Source organism: Apium graveolens, chromosome 6 (assembly GCF_009905375.1).
Source record: "Apium graveolens cultivar Ventura chromosome 6, ASM990537v1, whole genome shotgun sequence".
In the NCBI taxonomy this organism is placed as follows: domain Eukaryota; kingdom Viridiplantae; phylum Streptophyta; class Magnoliopsida; order Apiales; family Apiaceae; genus Apium; species Apium graveolens.
In genome coordinates this window covers 274470001-274493138 of record NC_133652.1, presented here as the reverse complement: position 1 = coordinate 274493138, position 23138 = coordinate 274470001, and the positions used below count along the sequence as shown (strand labels likewise).

Here is a 23138-nt window from a genome sequence, read left to right as displayed (position 1 = left end):
TTTCTTGTGTAAGAATCCTTGCGAGGATTAGCGTTTGTTTTTCCTACGCTTCCGTGTTGAGTTAGTTGGCAACAAGAAAGGCTATATCCTGTCTATTCATTAATTGATTCAATATAGAAAAACCTGTAACTAAGAAAGAGCTTCCAGAGGTTATGTCAGCTTTTACCGCGACTCTCAAGACTTTGACAGACAAGAAGACTATATTGGTGAACAAAATGAAAACTTTAACCAACAAAGTAGTGGGGAAAGAGAAGATCGGAATCGAGTCCCTCGAGGCGGAAAATAACATGTTGGTAAGAATTTTGGCTTGTCGTTAAATATGTGTAATTGGCTCAATGATATTGTACAAGCTGATATACCATTACTTTATAAATCTCTTGGAGTTGATGAGTTTCTCAATAGGCATATTGATGTTGATAAATTTTTTAATGTTATGAGTATTTCTGAGAGTAAGCAGGTAAATATGGTGGCTATCAGGTTAATTAGTAGTGCTGCGATTTGGTGGTTAAGCTGGTTATGGAGAGGAAGAGGCAAAGAAAGGAACCGATCAAAATATGGCGACGAATGAGACCTTTGATGATTGAGAAGTTTTTACCAGAAAAGTATGAGTATAATATTCATAAAGAGCGTAAATAGATGAATGATACAGTTCCATATTATAAACCTGATAATGTTTATAATGTGTTTGATGTTTATCCTCAACTAAAACACGGTAGCTTTTTGGATTGCAAATATGGGGATGATATGGTATAATCTTATAGACTTGAAGATAATGTGTTTGATGAATGTCCCCAATCAAAAGAGGATAATCTATTGAATATAGAGATAGTTGGAGAAGTATGTGAGACACTGGGTTCTGAAAATTATTTGTCTACAGATTGTAATGAAATTGATGTGATTAAAGAACACGGCAAGGATGAGGATGGAGAAGAAAATTATAAAGACAGTTTTGATATGTACAGAGATGAGGACGATGATTATGTACATGTTGAAGACATGCACAATCTATCATTGGACACTTATAAATTGGTGGATGATTTGCAGCATCAAAATTTACTCAGACATTGTGCAAGGTGAGTCCTCAAATTTTTGATATTGTGATAGATTGTCAATATCACGATAACTTTCATTTGAGAGAGATGATTGGTGAAATCAAATTGTCTCTACTAATTAATGTCCCACCAAATAAAGTTGTTTGGAATAACCTATTAATTGTTTCTACCGTGAGTGAAGATCTCGCGATTGACACTGCTAGCTTGAGTAGGGTGAAAATAATTGATAATTATGGAGAGTATGTTTTGTATCCATTGGGAGATGGGAGTGTGTGGAATCCGTCTATTAAATAAGTGGCTTTTGGTGTTTCGATTAAAGAGTTTAAAGAAATTGAAGTTGGTTCACGTTCTAAAGTCAGCAATTGTTAACAGAGATGTTGTGGGGTTAATTCAAATTTTGTTTTTACTCTGTATTGATATTGCGGAAGAGTTCAGGTATAAGAAAAAACTAAATGCAAACTGTCTGCTGGTTAGAGAGAAAAAAATGATGGGGAAACAAGATTTTTGAATTGAACAGTTGGAAATTATAAGAAGATTGCTTTAATTTCATAACAGGCGAATATAAAATTACTCTTACTGGCAGTTAACTTATTCATCAAACAATTATACATAATCACAAAGTTCATACAATATGTTTGACACTAATATTTGATGGAAAATGCTAGAGCTACAAAATGAGTTATTAAAATAGTTACAAATGTCACATATCACATGTTGGTTAACTAAATATAAATGGACCCCTAACTACATTAATAGGACCAATTGAATTTTTTCATTGTGTCACATCACCCGTCATGTCATTTTGTGACAATTTTTTGTAATTTTCTTTTGTGTCTCTAGCATTACTCTTCACACATTAATGTTTGACACACGATTACTGAAACAAACACGCTATAGTGTGATCAGCATAATAGAACAGAGTTTACACAATAAGAAACATAACAGAGCAGAAAAAACATCGTCTTCCAGCACCAGTCATTTCCGCTGAGCATAATTACCATCAGTGCAAATCTGGCACAGAATTCATCTACCTGTTAGACTCTAGAAACATGAAAACAAGGGTATTAGATTTGACGAAAAACGTATAAGCCTAAAACAAAGTTTGACCATTGTTATTCTTATATCCAAAATACTCATTTCCGTATACGAGACTGTGCATGAAATTTAATTGAGAAAAACATTACCGAATCTAATGCAAGAAATTGAATTAGAAGAACATTACCGAACAATAGATACTGTTGAAATGATTTTTAGCCGCATTGTCCTCCCACTGTAAAGCTGTCCACCAAGTTCTTTCTGTTGTAATGATTTTCAGGTCGTTGGAATTTCTATGGCTAATAGGAAAATGCTTCATTGCAGGACAATTACTTATCTCAACTTCAGTCAAAGCTGGGAACTCTAATAAATGATCTTTCCAGATGCTTTCAAGTTTTGGCATATCGACAAGTACCAGTTTCTTTAGCTTTGGAAACACCACATATTCATGTCCAATACCGCTTAACATTTCTTCTTTGTCTACCACAGCATCTGCAGTGATAAGATTGATTAACTGTAAACATCTGCTCAACTTTAGAGTTTCCAGTTCCCGAAAATTCGCAAGAGAGAACTTGCCGGATGTCACACTTTCAAGTTCTTCCATTTCATTCAGATACAGTTTCTTCAAGTTTGACAGTATCGCTACAGGACCAAAAATATATTTGATTTTCTTACAATCCTCCACTAGAATTGCAGAGAAGTTTGAAAAGAAAAACTTCTGTAGAGATTCGAGGTCGTCCCCTTTAGCTATTACTATTGCATCTGACATCGAAAGTAATTTAACAACTGTTGAACTCGGTTCTCCACCGCTGTAATACTCAACATACCTTTGAAATAAAATATCCAACTCAGCATCAATCAAAATCTGGTAACCAAAGAACTTCCGGACACCATTTTCCACTTCCCAAATATCCACAACCTCGTCATTTACAAACCGCAAACGAAGACTCGTCAAGGTTTTAACACTTTTCGTAACACCGTTGATAATTTTCCAGTCAAAAGTTTCCTTTTTGGATTTTGTATCAATCAAGATCTCTTGCAATTCTATCAGCTCAGAAAGTACTTCTGACATATTTTTTGTTCCACTTATTGCACTGCTGGATACAACTAAACGCTTTAAATTCTTTAATTTCTTGATTTGTTGAGGCACCTCCTTAAATCCACTGCCACTGATATCCAGCACTCGAAGAAGTGCAAGCTTTTCTAATACAGAAGGAAGATTCAACAATTTAGCGCATTCATTCAGATAGAGAACTGCCAGCTCTTTCGACATTTCCAAAGAATCTGGAAGCGACTCAATACTAGTGCCCATCAAATCCAGAACACAAAGACTTCCAATTTTGTTGAAGAACGAGTCGGGAAATTTTGTAAATTTTGAATTTCCCTGCAAGAAAAGAGTGGAAAGCTTTGAACAGCCTGGACTGTCTAAAAAAGGCTTTAAATTATTATTGTCAGCCAAGGAAATCCAGTGTTTTCCTTCCCAGCTATCTTTATCTTGTTGGTTCGAAGATACTTCTGGAGATGGTACCAAACATATATGCCTCCCATCGGTTTGTAAGTTATACAATGCCAAAAGTCGGAACAATTTGTGCATCCTAACATATTTTTTGCACTCATCTTCCTCAAACAAATTCCTGTCATTTAGATGCTTCAACAAATTGCGCCAATGAGCCTTGGTTTCAACAAAATTATTTTCGGCCATCCAACAGTCCAACAAATGATCTTTATATATTTTACCTTCTTCTGGATAGAGTGCACCGTAATAAAAACAACCCCTTTGTTCAATCGTCAAATCCTTACAACAGAAACCTATAGTTCTACTAATATCTGTGATCATATTATCTCCATCTCTAGGCCAGGTTATAAGCGCCTCGAGTTTATCTTTCAAAGTTCGTTCATCACTTTCAAATTTCAAATAATCTGCTACAATCTTGATTGCACCAACAAGAAGCCCACAGTGCTTTACTGCTTGATTAATGTAGTTCATCTCGATGGAACTACCACTACTTTTCAAAATATTAGAAAACACTGTTCTGGCCTCGTTCATTTTTAGTAAATTAACTTCAACAGAGCGATCTGTCATGGAGCGCCAAACACCTTTGAATCTTGTGGTAAATACAACTTTGCTACGTTTTTCTTCCCAGTTCTCAGGAAATCCAATTTCATCTAAACTTAAAGCAGCTTTGACATTGTCAAGAAGTAGCAAATACTTGGTGTTCTGCAATGTTTTCTTTATTTGGTTCCTGTACTGATCAACTGGAATTGCAAGATCAAGATTCAGCCTATTCATAACATCCTTTTGTAATTTTTCGATGCTGAAATTCCCCCCCTCATTAATCGTATCAGGTCCATCTGATGAAACATTCAGCCAAATAACTATATCATAAATTTTAGCAACTAGTTCGTGGTTGTTCAAGTTCTGCATTATGGTTGTCTTCCCAGTACCCAGTTTTCCATGAATTTCAATTCCTTTGACGTTCCATGCCTGTGTAAGAAAAGAACAAGTTTCCTCCAGGGGCTCTTCCAATGTTTTCAAACCATTAATGTTCGGTGCAGAGACCTTTAGGACACGATCAGGTTTTTTAAGTACATTATCTTGCTCCTGAGGTATCGGTCCATAAAGTTGGGCTCGTGCTTGAGCTAAATTGGCCACTGCTTGCAAACCACTAAATGCAGTTGCAATGACAGCAAGAGCCATCGAGACGTCTAAAAATGAGAGAAAAACGTCAGTTTCCCTTCTACACATACAGAAGCATCACAAAAGCATATGTTCATATAAATTATACTCCCTCTATGTATCCAATTCTTTGCACCTTACTCTTTTGGATATCACAAGGGTTTCATTTGTGAATGCTTCCTTATTCATCTAATTGTTTACATTGATGAGATTGTTTTAGTAGGTCCTTCTACTGACTTCTTAGACAACTTTGTTAAGTAACTTGCTCTAAGATTTGCATCGAAAGATCTTGGCACTCTCTCATATTTTTTGTTTGATTCTTAAAAATGGTTTTCCCTTCTTGGTGACGCATCGGAGTTCTATTTTTTCAACATTGGATTTGGATATAATTTGGTGGTTCGATTTAGATACAATTTAAATTCGAATTCCGTTTTAATTTTGGTTTTGATTTAGATTTCATATAAAATTTGGATACGGTTTGTGGATTTGTATATGAAATTCGGTTTTGGTTTTATTTTTGGTCTCATTGATTGCGGTTTACTTGAGTTTATGTGTTCAATTGATTACAAATTTATATTATTTCGGTTGACTATTGGATGTCAACCCTAGAAATTTTCATGAATCGAGCCACGCGAGTTTTGATCGAACCGAGTCGAATTAAAATTTTTTTCTGACGAACCGAGCTGAGCCGAGCTTTCTTAACGAACAAAAAATCGTGTTCGAGCTCGATCTCATTAACTAACAAGCCGAACACGAGATTTTATCGAACACAACTGAGTTGAGTTGAACCGAGCCAAACACGAGCCGAATACAAGTTTTCTCCATCAAAACGAGTCGAGTCGAGCCGAGCCGAGCTAGAGTAAAAATTTCTAGTCAAACCACCAGTTAACTGTTCAAATAACAAATCAAATACATTTATTTTTTACTAAAAAATTTTGTCTTATCACTAAAAAATATAGAAATTTGGCATCCATATGGTGGAATCATTCATAAATATTTTTAAAAAAAATCAAAACATCAATATGAGACTAAACACTAGTTAGAACTATTGGTCAAACTAGGTTGACTGTTAAAATAGCAAACCAAAATACATTTATTTTTTAAAAAAGTTTTATTACATCACTAAAATATATGGAACGGGACGTTCGTACGGTTGGTTAATTCATAAATACTTTTAAGAAATCGAAACATTAATATGGGACTAAATAAAAGTAAGAAGTACTGGTCAAACTAGGTTGACTGTTAAAATAGCAAACCAAATACATTTTTTCTGTAATTTTTTATTATATCACTAAAATATTTAGATCTTGACATTCGTACGGTTAGATGATTCATAAATATTTTTTTTAAATCAAAACATAAATATGGGTATGAACACTACTTAGAAGTACTATTCAAACCATTAGTTGATTATTAAAATAACAAATAAAATAAATTTAATATTTTCTAAATATTTTGTTATATCACTAAAATATATATATCTTGACATCCGTACGGTTGAATCATCCATAAATATTTTTAAAAAAACCGAAATATCAATATGGGATTAAACAGTAGTAAGAGGTACTTGTCAAACTACTGGTTGACTGTTACAATTGAAAACCAAATATATTTATTTTTTCTAAAATTTTTATTATATCACTCAAATATATAGATCTTGACATCCGCATGATTGAATCATTCATAAATAATTTCAAAAAAATTGAAACACCAATTTAGGAATAAATATTAGTTATAAGTAGTCAAATCACTTGTTAATTATTAAATTATCATATAAATAAATTATTTTTATTTAAAAAAATTGAATTACTAAAATATATATCTTTACATTCATACGGTTCAATAATTGAGAAATATTTATAAAAAATCTGAATATTATTCATAATAATCCAATATATAAAATATTTTAAAAAAAAATCGAGCCGAACTGAGCCGAGTTCGAGCGGAACTCGAGCCGAATATGCCAAAAGCTCGGCTCAAGCTTGTTTTCATAATAAACACATTTTTGAGCCCTTAATCAACTGAGCCGAACCGAGCCTTAACGAGATAAGTTCGAGTTTGTTCGCGAACAACTCTGGTCAACCCAACAACACATTTGAATCCTTAATTATTTGGTGCCAAACTTTTGGCCCATATGCTAAACTTTTAAGGTGGGTCTCTCATGTTTAAACAAGTGTCGTCTAGGGCATGTCAACAAATATTTAAGACATTACACCCTTATATTTTAAAAAATTTAAAAATCGGTACTCGATTAGACTCGGCGCCGAAATTGTAAAGTAATGAATACTTTATTTATTCTGAAAGTATTCGAAAAAAGTATTCAGTTATAAACTTGGGTAGGCTAAAATACAAAATTTTAGTTTCGATAGTTATTTAACTTAAAATATTTTATAAATGATATACAACATAATTAATTATATTTTCGAGTATTTCAAATTAAACTCGATATAAAACTAAAAAAATTAAATTATTACCATTCAATTTTCGTACGTATTAAATGATATGCAACATAATTGATTTTTTAAAAAAAATTGGCTAGTTTTTTATCATAATTTCAACACTTAAAATGCTTAAAAGTTGTATTTGCTCTTTGGAAACTAGTATTCACTTTGTATTTTTTTGGATAATTACTTATTTTTTCAAAAAAATTACTCTAAAATTAATTTTTTTCCCCAGTAATCTGAGTTTTGCCTGAGTTTGACCTGAGTCAAGTAAAAGACCAAGTTATGACCGAGTGTATCAAACCTGGATTGAAAATAGGGCTGAGTTTAATTACTCCCCCGAGTACTCAGCCGAGTAATCTGAATTTTAGAACACTATATATAATAAGCGTAAATGAGTTTTTATCCAAAATTTTGATGGTATAAGGCCAAAATGATCTCAATTTTTAATATGAATTTAAAAAAATAAACGATCAAGGTTATATCTTATTAAAAAAAACTTATTACCTGAAATGAAGATTTATTATTTTAAAAGAGTTTGTATGAGCATAGAAGGAGATAGCTAAAAATAATTCTACATTAATAAGGATACCAGTTTAATTTAGAAGTAAATTTACGAATTCCATCATTTTTTTTCAAATTATATTATAAGCAAGACAGATAAATTCAAATTTCATATTAATTTTTTTTCAATTTATAATATAAGTAAGATAAATAAATCTAAAATTAAATTAGTTTACTATAATACTAAAATTATATAACATTTTTATGTATAAGGATATAATTAATAAATTAAAAATATCAAAAGTTCACATAATTTTTTTTTATCGTAGATAACCCGCAGCTATCATTTGGGTGCGCACTAAGTAAACCCTACGGGTTTACACAATAGCCTGTAAACCACGTGAACCAAGATAAATCGCATTTAAGCGATAGACTTTGACTTAGGATGCATAATCATAAATTCTCCCGTGGAATTCGAATCTGTGACCCAGAGGATAGTTATCCCCTCTTTAACCAACTGAGCTAACCCGTGCAGGCAAAAGTTCACATAATAGTTATCGACATAAAAACGAAACCGTGCATGCATGGTATATAAGTTAGTAAATGTCAAATTTTTTAAGAGATAAAACGAGGAGTGGAAAAAAAAGAAAAAAAAAGAGAGAAGGTGAGATGAATCCATATTAGCTAGAAACAAGCAGAGTCGTACCCGAGGGTGTGCGAGTAGTGCCACTGCACATGACCCTCAAATATGACGGTCAGGGCACATTTTTTTCTATATACAGGTGTATATATATGTCTACTAAAGTAGTAAAAAATAATTTTTTAATGTTAAAAATTTGTAAATGAAAAATAATTGAAAAATATTATACATTTAAATAATTTTAAATTATTATCTTGGATAAGTCGCATTAATTCTAAAATTACTAATATAAAAATTATTTAAAAACAAAAATTACATTTTAAATCACCATCAATGCTCTCGTTTGACGAGGTAAACTGATTAATATAATTATATATACTTATTTTTTATTAGTGACAATATATAAATTATTATGTCATTCAAATAATGATTCAAATTTCAGGTATATTATTCATCTTAAATATATTCATTTTAATGTATATAATATTTAATGTATAAATTATATGAAACAAGTCACTTTAATATAAAATAAATTAAATAATGGGTTGACCTGATCTAAATTACAAGTTTATGTACTCCCTCCGTCCCGGTAGGTTCTTAACATTTGAAATGAAGAGTTCGACACGCATTTTAAGACTCTTATTTAGTATAGTTCCATAACTAATTTTTAAGATTTTCTTGTTTTGAACAAAAATTTAATGTTTGAACTTTCATTCATAAAAAGAAAATTTTAAAAATAAGTTATAGAACTATACTAAATAAAAGCCTTAAAATGCGTGTCGAACTTTCAATTTGAAAAGTTAAGAAACTAGTGGGACGGAGGGATTATAAATTAGTTTTATTTGAGAATTGTTTTGTTTGTCAATATTATATCCTACTTTTTATAAAATAATATATCATAAGTCACATGTATACCTTATTTCTTTAAAATAAATATTTAATTTCTAAAATATAGCATAACATCTTAAAATATACAGGTATAACTGTTTTTAGTTAATTTTGATTATATAATAAAGTTACTTTTTGTACTTTAATTATTATTTTTTAATTATAAACTTTTGTTTTTTATTATTTCATGTAATTTTTATAAAAAAAGATTAGTAGGACACTTTTTTAGATTTTGAACAGGGCACTTTTTTATAAATATAATATTACTTCTTATTTACTTTAATTATTATCCTTAAAATTAATACATGGACATTATTTCTTATTTACTTTAATCATATATCGTGTTAAAGTTTGTAAGTTGTGCTGGTAATACCTAGTGTTCTTTCAAGTACTAGTCCGCTACGTCAACGTTTGTCCCTAATTTGTAATCTCAACAAGTGATATCACATGCAAGTGTTCGGAGTTGGAGCTTGTGGGGGTAATGTCATGCAGTTATGCGATGTGGGAAGTTTTCTTCAGTGGCGACTAATGATTTATGGGATTTCTTTATGTCGAAAATATTTTTGACAGTGTTCAAGCACCATATAAATTTCGTAGTGGTCAGAAAGGTTTATTGCCAAGTAAACATAATAAACTAAAAAAGGTTTATAGCCAATGACTAAAAATAATAAATGAAATGTGCCTAGAGCACTAGATATACTAAAACAATGTGTCCAAATTATATATATACTAAACCCTTGTTATTGTATTATATATATCATAGATTAGCTTTTTTGTTATTATGTTTTATAGTGTTTAAACAGTTGGATCACCCTAATTATTGGACAACGTTTTACTTATTCGGATATCTATATTCTAAATAGTATCTTCCTGATTAAATATATATCTTTTTTAAATTAGGTTCCCCTTTGATAGTGAATTAGTTAGGTCTTTTTCAAGGGAGATATATTGAATACATACATAAAATATGTATGTATCAATATAAACAAAAGAAAAAAAAGTAATTTTACTTGGCCAACAAATTTACTTCTTATTTACTTTAAATATATATCGTGTTAAAGTTTGTAAGTTGTGATGGTAAAATTTAGTGTTTTTTCAAGTATTATTCCGCTACGCCAACGTTTGTCCCTGATTGGTAACTCAACAAGTGATATCAGATGCAAGTGTTCGGAGTTGGATCTTGTGGGGGTAATGTCACGGGATGTGGGAAGTTTTTTCAGTGGCGACTAAAGATTTATCGGATTTCTTTATGCCGAAAGTATTTTTGGCGGTGTTCAAGTGCCATATGAATCTCGTGGTTGTTAGAAAGGTTTATCGCCAGCTAAACATAATAAACTAAAAAAGGTTTATAACCAATAACCAAAAATAATAAAAGAAATATGCCTAGAGTACTAGATATACTAAACCAATGTGTCTAGAGCACCAATGTGCCTAGAGTACCAAATAAACTAAACAATCCCTCGTATGGGCAACTTGCCTATATCACTAAATATACTAAACCAATGTGCCTAGAGCACCAAATAACCTACACCAATCTTGTGAAAGGCCAATGTACCCAAAGCACCAGATAAAAAAAAATCGAGAAGTATACAGATGTGCCTAGGGCTACCCCATCATCAACACGAGAAAAGAAAATGAAGAAGAGAAAGAAATAGAAAAAAACAATATTATCAAGGAGCTAATGTCTCAAAGCAAGATCGAAAGTGTGTATTAGAGACCCAACCAAAACCAGCAAAAAAAATTGTATAAGAATTCCAGCCAAAACCAACAGAAAAGTTGTATGAGAGTCACAATCAAAACTAGCAGAAAAAAAAAATTCAACCAAAATCAATTTTTTTATCGTATACAAATCCAAACAATTCGAAGAAAAAAATGATTTTAAGAAGAAGACGAGAAAAAAATAATAATCAAAACACATGTTTTAAACCCAACATATGCTAGCTACACCGATCGACTCTTAATCAATCTATTCTGGATCAAACCTTAGCTCTTGATATCATAATAAAGTATGGAGGGAAGAGATAAAAGTAGGATTTTAATATAATATGACTTGTTCTCAATTATCAAGTGTTTATATTTTGTAATTTTGTTATATTGAAAAAGTTTACTTGCAATTATAACCGAAAAGAGTTATTCTCTAGCAGATTCACCACAGCTTGAATAAAATGGAAGAATTGAGTACTTGTAGTCTATGAGATCTGTTGCTACATATGGACACAGTATCAAATATATTACAATATATGTGATCAAAACAGTAGAGAGATTTTAAGTACCTTATAACGCAGGGAACTCTTATGGCAGAAGACAAAGTTGATACTTGTCTGTTGGTTTTGTCAGCAAGAATTTAGAGTTTCATTGTAGAGGATTGGATACATCGTTTAGAGCAATTGCACATTTAATTGAGTTGCGTTTACTTAATTTTTTAGAAGCTAAATAAAATTGTTATACATAAAAGCAAGCAACAACTAGTATTACATATTTAGTTACTATAAATTTGTTGGAGTTGACTGACTATGTCAAAAACATTAAGAGAATATTAACAGGGTTTTGATGACATATATAAAATGTATTTACAGTTTAAAATTACAGGGTCAACTTATCCGTCCTTTTCAAAGTGCGGGTTAGTTATATATCATTACAAGTCTAGATAATAAAATTAAGACCTTTCTTCAAGAGATGACTCTCTTATATAGAGAACAGTAAATAAGCTTGATTTCATGCTAAAATTTCATCAAATTTGTTGCTAATGTAGAATAATAATTATATTTAAATATAATAAAATGTTTTATTTGAAAAAAAATAATTTTAAATTTGATTCTACTGTGAAATGAGTTTGAATAAGTGTGAGTTTACTGTGATTCTATTACAGAATCACTTTAAACTATTTAATCAAATTTAAATAATTTTGAATAAGTGTTAATTAAGCCATTAAACTTGGATTCCTTCCGAAGAATGAGAGATCGGCTAAGAGAGAGTTCGGCTAGCACCTGAGTAGTCTCTGAAATAGTATGGATTAGGTAGTTGTTGATTGGTTAAAGTAGTTTTACTGCTTAGGGAATGAAGTTGTTTAGGTTTGTCTTTGCTGCTTATTTCTTGGTTTTAACATCAGAATGCTTGAATCCTTAGAAGCCACTTCATTTTCTGCATTATAATATTCTATTGACCCTGTGAAATGAAGCAATTTCTCACTTGTCCACCTCCTTTTCCAAAACAATTTTTTGCAAGAAATCCAACCCACTGTCATCTCATTGCTAACAACAATCTTCAGCACATCACCCAAGGGACTCGAAATTTTAAGAACCTATCACAGCCTAAAGACGATCAATCAGAAGCATACTCTACTCTTTTTTTCAAAATCAAGGAAACTTGATTGTTTCTGATACTGGGGACATACTCGTGGCGAGATAGTAACTTGTTCATCAAAGGATTATACATAAACTAGAAAATTCATTAAAACTGTTGCAAGGTATGAATAAGTATTTCAACCACAGAATTATGCTTATTACAAAACATGAATTTTAAAGAGTGGCAAAAACGGATTGGAAAGCCAAGACATTGTTTCCCAACACTAGCACGTCCAAATTTAGCATCATCACTATCAATCCCGATGTTCAGAAGAAGTCGGTCTACCTGCTACACAGCTAATAACATAAGGGTATTAGATGTGTCCAATGCGGTACAAATTTGAATTAATACAGTTTATCGTAGTATTTGTTAAAATTAAAAACTCAATCAGTACCTTGGATTTTAGAAAAAGGTCAAGGAACATGCATTTTTGTTGAAAGAGAACAAGATTTTTCAAGTGCATTACACTTTTAAGAAAATTTCCAAGAAACTGGTTAAAAAAATTGTCACAGGGTATGGTCGAAAGGAAAGGTTAGAAGCAATGCATGCTAGGGCACAGGGTAAGATAGACTTATGCTATATTAAAATGTGATGAAAACGCATGTTCTGATGCATAAGGACTGTTTTGACAGAATTTACCGTATGTACAATGCTTCTGGAAATGCTCTTTAGCCTCATGGCTAGTCCATTGCAAAGCTTCCCACCAAGTTTCTTCAGCTGTGATAGACGTCAATTTAATAGCGTTATCTTTACTGAAAGGCAAATGAAGCAATGCCGGACATTTATTGAACCTTATTGTCTTCAAAGCTGGCCAATCCAGTAATTCATTTTCATATATACTTGTCAAGTTATCCATTTCAACAAGTATTACTTTAGGTGTGGAAACACAAGCGGTTTCTGCCCAGTATTTCGAGAATTTTGGATTATGTCTTTGACTGCATCTTGGGTGATAATTTTGAATAACTTTGGGCATCTGCTCAACTTTAGAGTTTTCAGTTTTGGCAAGTTATCAATATGGATGGAGCCACCCCACAGGCTTTCAAGTTCTAGTAGATCATTCAGATACAGTCGCTCCAGCTTTGAAAGTATTGAATAGTGTCCAACAATATATTTGATTCTGTTGCAGTGCTCCAGTAGACAGCCTTTGATTGCCAATGAGTTTGAGAACTCAAATTCAGATAGGTGTTCAAGGTCATAGTGGTTATTTATTACCAGCGAATCGGCCTTTGAGAGCAGGTTAAGAACTGTTGGACTTCTATCTTTTCCATTACAATATTTAACATACCTTTGAAATCTTTCACACTTGGGGATTTTAACATCTGGTGAAATTTGGCAACCAATGAAAACTTGAAACGAGTTACTTACAAGACCTTCATATTTCTCAATAAAACACTTCAGATTGTCTTCTTTATGAGCATAAATTCTTGTAACACCATCTACCACTTTTATGACATCGACAACCTCGTCATTAAGAAACCGGAACTTAAGACTTGTAATATGTTTCAAGGTCTTAACACTTTCCATAACAACGTCAAGAATCCCCCAGTTGTAGTTTTCCTTATTTGATTTTGTATCGATCAACATCTCTTGCAACTCGGTCAGGACAGATATTGCATTGACAATATGTGTTTCACGAAAAGCATCACTGGACATAAGCAGACGTTTTAGATGTTTTAAACTCTGCATTTGTGGTGGCATATTATCAACTCCACTGCCACTAATATCTAGCACTTCAAGAAGTTCAAGGTTTCCGATTGCAGAAGGTAGCTCTAACAAATTAGTGCATCCATTTAAATAGAGCACTTTCAGTTTGACCACATTCATCAGAGATTTTGGAAGAGAATCAATACCAGTGTCTGTCAAGTCCAAAACACAAAGATTCCCCATTTGCTTAAAAAATAATGCAGGAAACTTTTCCAAATTGGAATTTCCTTGTAAAAAAAGAGTGGAAAGGACTGAACAATCTGGAGTGTGTTTTTTCCTCTTTTTCCTCGGACGGAAACAATCTGGAGGGTCCGAAAAGGTCTTCAAATTCTTATTGTCAGCCATGGATATCCAATGCTTTCCTGTCCATTTTTCCAAATTTTGTTGATCCAAAGATTGCTCATTGGATAAAACCAAACATTTACGTTTCCCATCAGTTTGCAAGTTATGTAATGCCACAAGTCGGATCACTTTGTGCATCCGAACACAAAATCTGCGCTCATTTTCTTCAAACAAATTTAAATCGTTAAAACGTTCCAACAAACACCTACCATATGCACGACCACGTTCACCCTTAGTTTCCCAAAAGTTCTCTGCCATCCAACAGTCCAACAAACGATCTTTATATATATCACTTTCTTCTGGATATAGTGCACCATAATAAAAGCAATCCTTTTCGTCTCCATTCAAGTAGTCACAACAAAAACTCAAAGATTTACACATTTCTTTTATTTTATCATCTCCATACTCCAGCCAGCTAATTAAGGTGTTGAGTCCATTTCTCCAGGAACTTTCAGTGTCTCTCAATCTAAAGTATCCTGCTACAATCTTAATTGCAACTGGAAGACCACGACACCAGTCTACAACTTTACGCATAATTTTCATGATAAATGAGTTGTCACTGAAATCTCTGGGTTCTAAAATACTCGTAAACATTCTTCTGGCCTCCTTTGGAGTTAGTAATCCAACCTTAATGGAGTGATCTACTGTCAACGGGCAAACAACTTTTAACCTTGTTGTCAGAACAATTTTGCTACCCTTTTCCCAATTGTTAGGAAATCCAATTTCATCGATCATAAGTTCTTCCTTAACATTATCTAGGAGTAGCAAGTACTTTTTGTTCTTTAACTTTCCCCAAATTTGTTGCTTGTATTGCTTAACTTCAATGGTAACATCCAGATTCAGTCTTTGCATAACATCTCTTTGTAACTCTTCGACACTAAAGTTTTTTGTGTTACCAATAGCATCAAGCTTATCTGATGAAACCTTCAGCCAAATAACTGTCTGAAACATATTAGCAACTTCTCCATGGTTATTCAAGTTCTGCATTATGGTTGTCTTTCCAGTACCAAGTATTCCATGAATTTGGATTCCTCTTACTTCCTCTCCCAGTTTAAGAAGACTTAAAATAGTGTTCATTGGTTTTTCCAATGTTTCATAACCTTTAATGTCAGGTGCAGTAGAGATCTTTACAATTTGATCTGGGGGTCTAGCTACTAGAATATTTCGCATCTTAGTGAGCTCTTTCTTGAGTTGTTTAATCTTTCTGATGTCAGTTTCTATACTTGCACCGAGATTCATCCGTGGAAGTATATCATTCCAATTCTCTGTCTTCTGAATCTCAGTTGCATAAGAAAGCAATGATTCTGTCACCTGAAAATCAGTCTCTGTAACCCTCCGATTCCAGTCATTGTAATCATAACTTGTCTTCATTGTCATCGGACCTTCTTCGGCTTCATCATCACAATCCTTCTTTTTTGCCCGTAAAGAGTCTATTTGTTCTTTTAGTTCTTTGTACATTTCCTTTACATTCTCTGGGGAGAGAAATGTCCCCTTGGGTATTACTCCAGCAACTTCGGCTCCTGCATTCACTACAGCAGCTACTGCCTGGACTGTTCCTGCCACTGCTTGGACTCTATCAGCCATCAACAACACTAAGAAAGAGAAAACCATTTAGTATCCTACACCAAGTGTGGTGATGAGAATTAACTAGAGTCCGACAACATAAGCATTTCAAGAAAGTAGCAATGATATTTTTTTTTCAAGAAACATAAACAAACTTACTTGAAATTCTAGCTACCTTTGGACGTTGTTAAGAAAAAGCCATTTAAGAAAAACAGAGTGTTCAGGCATTAGGGAGCTGATTATTGTAGAATATAAATGCTGTGGTTAGTCCAAGTTTATATTTTAGAATTATGTTTCCAATATAACGAAAATGTTACAAGTCACTTTTATAAGTTACTCCTAATACTTAATACATAGATGTTTTTTTAACTTATACTCCACTTATAAGCACTGTTATAAAAATCACCGATTTTATCGATTAATCACCTGATTAATCCTTCCAATGTACTCTGCCGATTCGATTTTATAATCCGATTAATCAATGCACTTTTGTTTAAAATTAATATATTTAGTTGAATAAATTAAATATTTTTATATTTTATTAAATACATTAGATTAATGATCCGATTAATCCCCGAAAGGTTGCTCAACCGAATAATGCCGATTTCCGTTTTTTGGAACAATGTAGAGGAAGCAAGAGCTCCACCACCAAACCAACCCTTTGTTGGCAGTCTCTATAGTTGTTGCTGCAGCATTACTATTGATTTCAAAATAGACACCAACTTAGATGGATTATAAGATTCTGATATCCATATCCTTAAGTTTTTTCCTTGAAGTCATTCACAGTTGCTAAAGAGTTGGGTGAAACTCATTACTTTGACTTGTTACTGAAACACGGTAAATAACAACTAGAGTTTGAGGTGTAAAATGTTTGTTTTGCTTAATTACCTGGGCCAATGGACGGGTGATTAGGGTAATTGAGGCTCTAGAATCGATAGCTAAACAACGGATTGGACCAAAACCAAGGGAAAACAGTGAAGGTCAACTGCAGTGCTGGCAATTTTATGATCATATTTTAGGCTCTTATTTCAGAGAATAGCTTCCCTACATAGTTCAAATCAAGGTAGGACCAGCGGGAGTTCTATCCCTCTGAGTTTAAAGCTATCTGAATTAATCTGAGTCAAAAGATATCCGATGATCCTTTATAAGTAAACATAAATGACTCCAGCCTACTTTCACTTGGGGAGAATGGAATGAAAATTATAAATACGCTTCATCCAATATTCCTAAAAACTAGTACAACTTTCATTCTATTTTCTCCCCGGTCCATTTCATCCAAGTGAACACGGCCTAAGAGTTAATATCAGTTGAGTTGCGTATGCCGGCCATTTAATCCAAAATGTTACTCCCTCCGTCTCATTAATTTTACTACGGTTTTATAAATTTTTTTAAAATAAAAGTTTATTATATAAAAAAAATTAAAAATATAATGGAGTTATACTTTAAATAAATATTGAAAAGCGTGTCAAAAAGTGATGTAGAGAATTTAATAAGACAGGGGGAGTATATCATATTGTAATCACGGAATTACGAATTGGGTTAGAGTGCTGTAGGAATGAGGTATCATATTTGATATATATGTTTGGTTGAATAATGGGATGAATATTTATAATTCAAAATATTTTAAGTCATTAATTTTAATTTAATTATATATTAACTTTATTATTATTTTAATATATTTTTGATTCATAAATTTATTTTGATATTAAACATTAACACTTAATTGTTTAAATTGAAGTTAAATTGATAGTTACAAAGTTGAATCTCATTATCATCTCTCATACTCACCTCGGTGAATAACTCATATTCGGGGGTTTGAAAAATAGGCATCAAATTCTTTGGTATGACCGAAAGATATACCTGATTCTAGAGTTTGACGAACCCCTAAGCGGTCATTTGGTTCAAAATTTAGTATCGGGTTGAAATTAGGAATCGGGTTAAAGTGGTATCGGGTTGAGGTATCATATTTGATAGCATGTGTTTGGTTGAGTGCTGCAATGAACATTTTAATTTACAATATTTTAAGTTAACAATTTTAATTAAATTAAATATATTATTTCATTATTATTTTAATATATTTTGGTTCATACCTTTACTTTGGTATTAAACAATTACATTAAAATGCTTAAATAGAAATTAAAATAGCAGTTAAAAAGTTGATTTTTATACCTCTCTCGTACCCCTTACCCTTTGATATGAAAAATCCATATCTTGGGCGTTTGAAAAATGGGTATAATTTTTTTTTCCTAAATCAGACACCAGTTATATGAGGTTGAAATGACTGAAAATCATACATGATTCCAGAATTTAGCGAAACAACTATCCCTAATTACTCTAGTTATTGTGGTATAACCTTTTTATTTATCATTTTAGAAAAAGTTGATTGGCTTGTGTACATTTTTTTCCATATAAAACCCTGCATTAAGAAATCAATATTTGACTTTAGTTAAGATGATAATTTATAAATTTTTATTGTAAACTAAAGTTTCAGTTACAAATTTTTATTCATAAAAATGAAATTTTATAAATTCTTATTTTAACTATGCGTCCAAGGAGAAGTATGTGCTAGAAAGTCAAAGGACTTATAAGTTGATTATAAATTATTATTTTAACATTAAAATAAGATATAAATTTTATTTTTTAAATATGTATATTTTTTTGCAAATATTACAACTAAAACGAAACTGAGGGTGTATATAGAACAATAACAAAATTTTGTTATTTTTGTAAATTAATATTGAACTTGAAAAAAGTCGAACATAAATATTGAAATGTGAAAATGAAAAAAAAATATAATTATTTGGATAATTTTGTATTATGAGTAACTTGTTAAATATTATAAATGTAAAAATAAAAATTAATTTGATAAATTATTTATTTGAATGATTACATTTAATGTTATCAAATGAAAATTAACTTAAAAATAATCTATACTGGGATAAATTATTTTTAACCAACTCGTGATTTCAAGTTTTTTACCTTTAAATCAATTTGTAATTAATTATACAATATATCTTTCAAATAAAGATTTAATATCACATTTAATTCATGACTTTCAAAAGCTTAAACATCTAGATCGTATTGGAGTACCTTAAAAACTTTATAACTTCGATATCTATTTATCTATAATCTATCGATACTATATTATTGTCACACCCAAATCTCCTTCGTGCAAAAAGGCCTCCGGCTTCTTATGAACTGCATTCGGTTTCTACCCGAAAAGGAAGAGAATGCGAGGGATTGTTCCCTCGATTCACCTCCGGTGTGAAAATAAGAATCTGGATGTAGAGTGGGTTTTGGGAATACAAGAAAGTAGACTTAAGAGAGAATGAGTGTGTAATCATTTTGTCTTACTTTCCCAGGGTTTTATATCCAAATTTACATGAATACTCATCCGTTACACCTTAATAATGAAGAGGAGTGAAAAGGGGGCGCTATGATTGTATAATCCCAATAGTTTGAGGAGAAATGAGCCTCGGCCTGCGGAGCTCTATGGGCCTTCGGCCCAGTAATGTTTCGTCCTTAATATTATTTTAAATTGTCATGGTATCAGAGCTCAGGCTGGCAGAGGACTCAGGTTCGATCCCTGCCACCCCCAATATTTCTCACAATTTATGAAGGACACGAATGGCAAAGTTATGCCCCAAAGATGGGCGCCCGTGATCCACTCTTCGACCCATAAATGGGCTTTCGAGTGAGGAGGAGTGTTAGAATAATATAAGATCCTGGAAAGGCCATTCTCTAACACCTTGAGGTTTTAGAGTAACTGGTTACTCAACATAAATAGTATTGACATTATAAACATAAAAGAAAACCCTTAATTATATAAACCTCTTGTATAAATCAAATTCAAGCAATTGTACTGCAGTTTTTAATTTTATTTTAGTCCAGGTTGAATATATTTGTTTTAACATGAAATCAGCGTGTAACAAAAAAGATGTACCATATCAAAATTTTTAATGTAATATTATATAGTTTTTAAAAAATTTAATTTGAATTAAATTCTTAAATTTGTTCATTTTTAAATTTTTAAATGATATAATTTCATGATAAATATATTAATACACATATATTTTATTGATTTTTAATAAGAGGCATTTGAAAACGATAATATTACTGACGAAACAAAATTGATATTTCTTGTGTTTACAAAAAGTAATTATATTTTAATTCAAAGTTAAGTTTTAATCCATATCAATAATATATGATTTATACTTAGTTGTTAATTTTGTTTATCCCCGATCAATAGTTTAAGTTATTCTGTTTTAACGCGAGACATATTATACAGTGAAAATTCAGTTATTTGGAAATTTAGTAGTTTATCATGTGTATAATACTATTTATTTTTATTTTTAATAACTAAAATAAGGGGAAAACCGTTGAATGAAAATGTTCCTCATTCCGGTTATTATATTATATTATAGATTCCTAGAGCTTCAAGTTTAGTAAAACATGTGTCATACACGAATTATTTCTATTAATCGATAATATTTTTAAAAATTTATTTTGAATTAAATATTTAATATTTGAAATTTGTCAAATAAAAATTTTAATAATAGGATTTGATGATAATTATATATATACTCATATATATATATAGGGCTACTGCAATAAAAACCAATTTAGAATAAAAACTAAAAACCAATTAATTTTTTTAAAAAAATTAATTCGAAATATAACACATATGGTATGCAAATCGATCATTGAGAGATGTAGAAAAATATATTGAAATCAGATTTTAAAAAAAACTTACGGTTTGACGGAAAAAATTAAATTAAAACCGGGGAGTAAAAGCTGAAATTGGGTGTGGGGGGTGATTTATGGTATTATTAGATTAGGTAGATCTAATGGTTTAAATTGCTTCCTAGTTTCTATTATTCAATAGGGTCAACAGGAGATTGACTGAGCTTGAGATGAAGAATTGGGGGTATTTTATAGGAAACAATATTATTGAATGAAATATTTACTTTTGCTTGATATTTGTGGATGTGTGTATAAAGGATAATTATATTTTAAATTAAATGATAAATATTAGCATAGATCAATAATGTGAATCATTCTTAATTTGATTTTAGTCTTCTTTTAACCCATGTTTTGTTTTTTAACAAAACTTTTAACCCATGTTAGTTGTACTACAGATTATTTTGTTTTAGTCTAAACCCATTATACTGATAAAATCCAACTAATTATATTCAGCTTTAATTTTAATTTATTTAAACCCTGATATATTAGTATGATATAATTTAAAGTAAATATAATTTTATTTTAATTGGACTAAATATTTTTTATTTTAGTTTTGTTTTATCTTGGATTAACTGTATAAATATATTTCATAGGCGAGATGAATAGTATTTATTTTTTATTTTATTCTAACACTAATATATAAACTAAATAATAAAATAGTACAAATATTATAGACATAAAAAAATTCTTAATTATAAAAGTATGTTATATCAACCGAATCCAAGTAATCAATTTAGCTAAGAAAAAACCCAGTAATTATATACACTCTCCGTCCCGCCAGGTTCTATAAGTATACTATTTGCACGTATTTCGATTCTTCTACAAAGTATAGTTACATAATATTTTTTAAATATTTTTTTTGAATAAAAGTTTAAATATAAAAATTTTATTCAAACAAAAAATTAAAAAATATATTATGGAGTTATGTTTTAAAGGGGTATTGAAAAGCGTATTAAAAAGTAATGTATAGACTTTAATGGGACAGAGGGAGTAAGTCTGTTATATTATATCAACCGAATCCAAGTAATTAAATTTAACTTGTTTTGAATTTTTTTAGTCCTAGTCAAATATTTGTTTTGTTTTAACTCGGATGGGCAATATATTTTTGTAGTTTGATGATATTATACTGGCCAACGAATTACCTTTTAGTTTTATTTTTATTTTAACCCGATCAATAGTGTAACTTTGTTTAAGCATGTACGAATAATGTATTTTATTATCAATTTCTTTTATCATGTGCTATTATATCTATCACTTAATTATTTATTGGTTTTATTTTTATCTTTGACGATTTAATATTATATTTATTGGCTTGGTGAATAGTATATTATTTATTTTTTAGCCTAAAATCATTATACAAATTTAATTTTATTATTTGTATAATATAGATTAAACTATAAATCTCAAAATAAATGTAGTTAAGTAATATAATTTTATAAAATACTTTGACAAAATTACAAAATAATACCAGAATCAAATATAAGCCGAGGATTTTACCCGACAGCGGCCAAAAGAGAGGTCGAGGTCGGGTATGGACATAATTGTTTAAGCTACTGATGTAAAACAAATAAGATATCTATTAGTATGAAACAATGGGCTGAAGTTCGATGTATAATACTCCCTCCGTCCCTCCCAATTGTTATCGTTTCTGGGAGAGTTTTCGGCACGCATTTTAAGATGAAGAAAAAGTATAGTTTTATAACTTTTTTTAAAAATTTTATTTTTCTGAATAAAAGTTTAAACATTCTATTTTTATTCAGAAAAAGAAAATTTTTAAAAAAAGTTATAGAACTATATTTTTTATTCATCTTAAAATGCGTGCAGGACACTCTCTCAGAAACGATAACAATTGGGAGGGACGGAGGGAGTATGTATCAGTGTTTAGTCGAGTTCGTATTTTCTAATTTGTGTTTTACTTTCTACCTAAAAAATAAATTTTATAAAAAATTATAAGTATGACTGATTCGGTAAAATCAGTATGTATCAAAAAAAATAGGTACCGTGCCAAAATTTTTAATATTTCGTCTTTAATATAATAGTAATAGATAGATAGATATATGGATAGATAGTATGAATTAGAATTTAAATTAGTAGAAGAACTTGAATTTAACATCAATTAAATAATATAGAGTTGGATATAAATTAGAATTTAAATCGATAGATGAATGCGACTTTAATATCAATTAGGATTAAAATTAGAATTA

General features: G+C 30.9%; 2 protein-coding genes across 4 annotated transcripts; both read right to left on the bottom strand.

Moving 5' to 3' along the window:
- Nucleotides 1-1815: 1815 nt before the first annotated feature.
- Nucleotides 1816-11677, bottom strand: LOC141664219 (disease resistance protein At4g27190-like). Of its 2 annotated transcripts, none has more exons than XM_074470132.1 (3): nucleotides 11511-11677; nucleotides 2275-4793; nucleotides 1816-2093 (listed from the first exon to the last, which is right to left on the bottom strand). In XM_074470132.1, the coding sequence occupies exons 2-3, from the start codon at nucleotides 4783-4785 to the stop codon at nucleotides 2076-2078; spliced, it is 2529 nt and encodes an 842-aa protein (XP_074326233.1). In that variant the 5' UTR covers nucleotides 4786-4793; nucleotides 11511-11677; the 3' UTR covers nucleotides 1816-2075. The 2 variants fall into 2 exon arrangements, with proteins under 2 accessions (XP_074326233.1, XP_074326232.1); XM_074470131.1 differs by having other exon boundaries at nucleotides 1816-2063.
- A 987-nt stretch (nucleotides 11678-12664) lies between these two features.
- On the bottom strand, nucleotides 12665-16221 carry LOC141667719 (putative disease resistance protein At1g61300). 2 transcript variants are annotated; one of them, XM_074474322.1, is made up of 2 exons: nucleotides 13222-16221; nucleotides 12665-12878 (listed from the first exon to the last, which is right to left on the bottom strand). In XM_074474322.1, exon 1 carries the CDS (start codon nucleotides 16210-16212, stop codon nucleotides 13450-13452), a length of 2763 nt encoding a protein of 920 aa, XP_074330423.1. In that variant the 5' UTR covers nucleotides 16213-16221; the 3' UTR covers nucleotides 12665-12878; nucleotides 13222-13449. The 2 variants fall into 2 exon arrangements, with proteins under 2 accessions (XP_074330423.1, XP_074330424.1); XM_074474323.1 differs by having other exon boundaries at nucleotides 12665-12867.
- Nucleotides 16222-23138: the final 6917 nt, after the last annotated feature.

What these genes read in the sequence shown, in the direction of transcription:
- LOC141664219 (XM_074470131.1), bottom strand. Translation starts at nt 4,785, where the DNA reads ATGGCTCTTGCTGTCATTGCAACTGCATTTAGTGGTTTGCAAGCAGTG. An exon ending in TCAACAGTATCTATTGTTCG is followed by an intron (nt 2,064 to 2,274) that starts GTAATGTTCTTC and finishes ATTCTGTGCCAG; the next exon opens with ATTTGCACTGATGGTAATTA.
- LOC141667719 (XM_074474322.1), bottom strand. Translation starts at nt 16,212, where the DNA reads ATGGCTGATAGAGTCCAAGCAGTGGCAGGAACAGTCCAGGCAGTAGCT.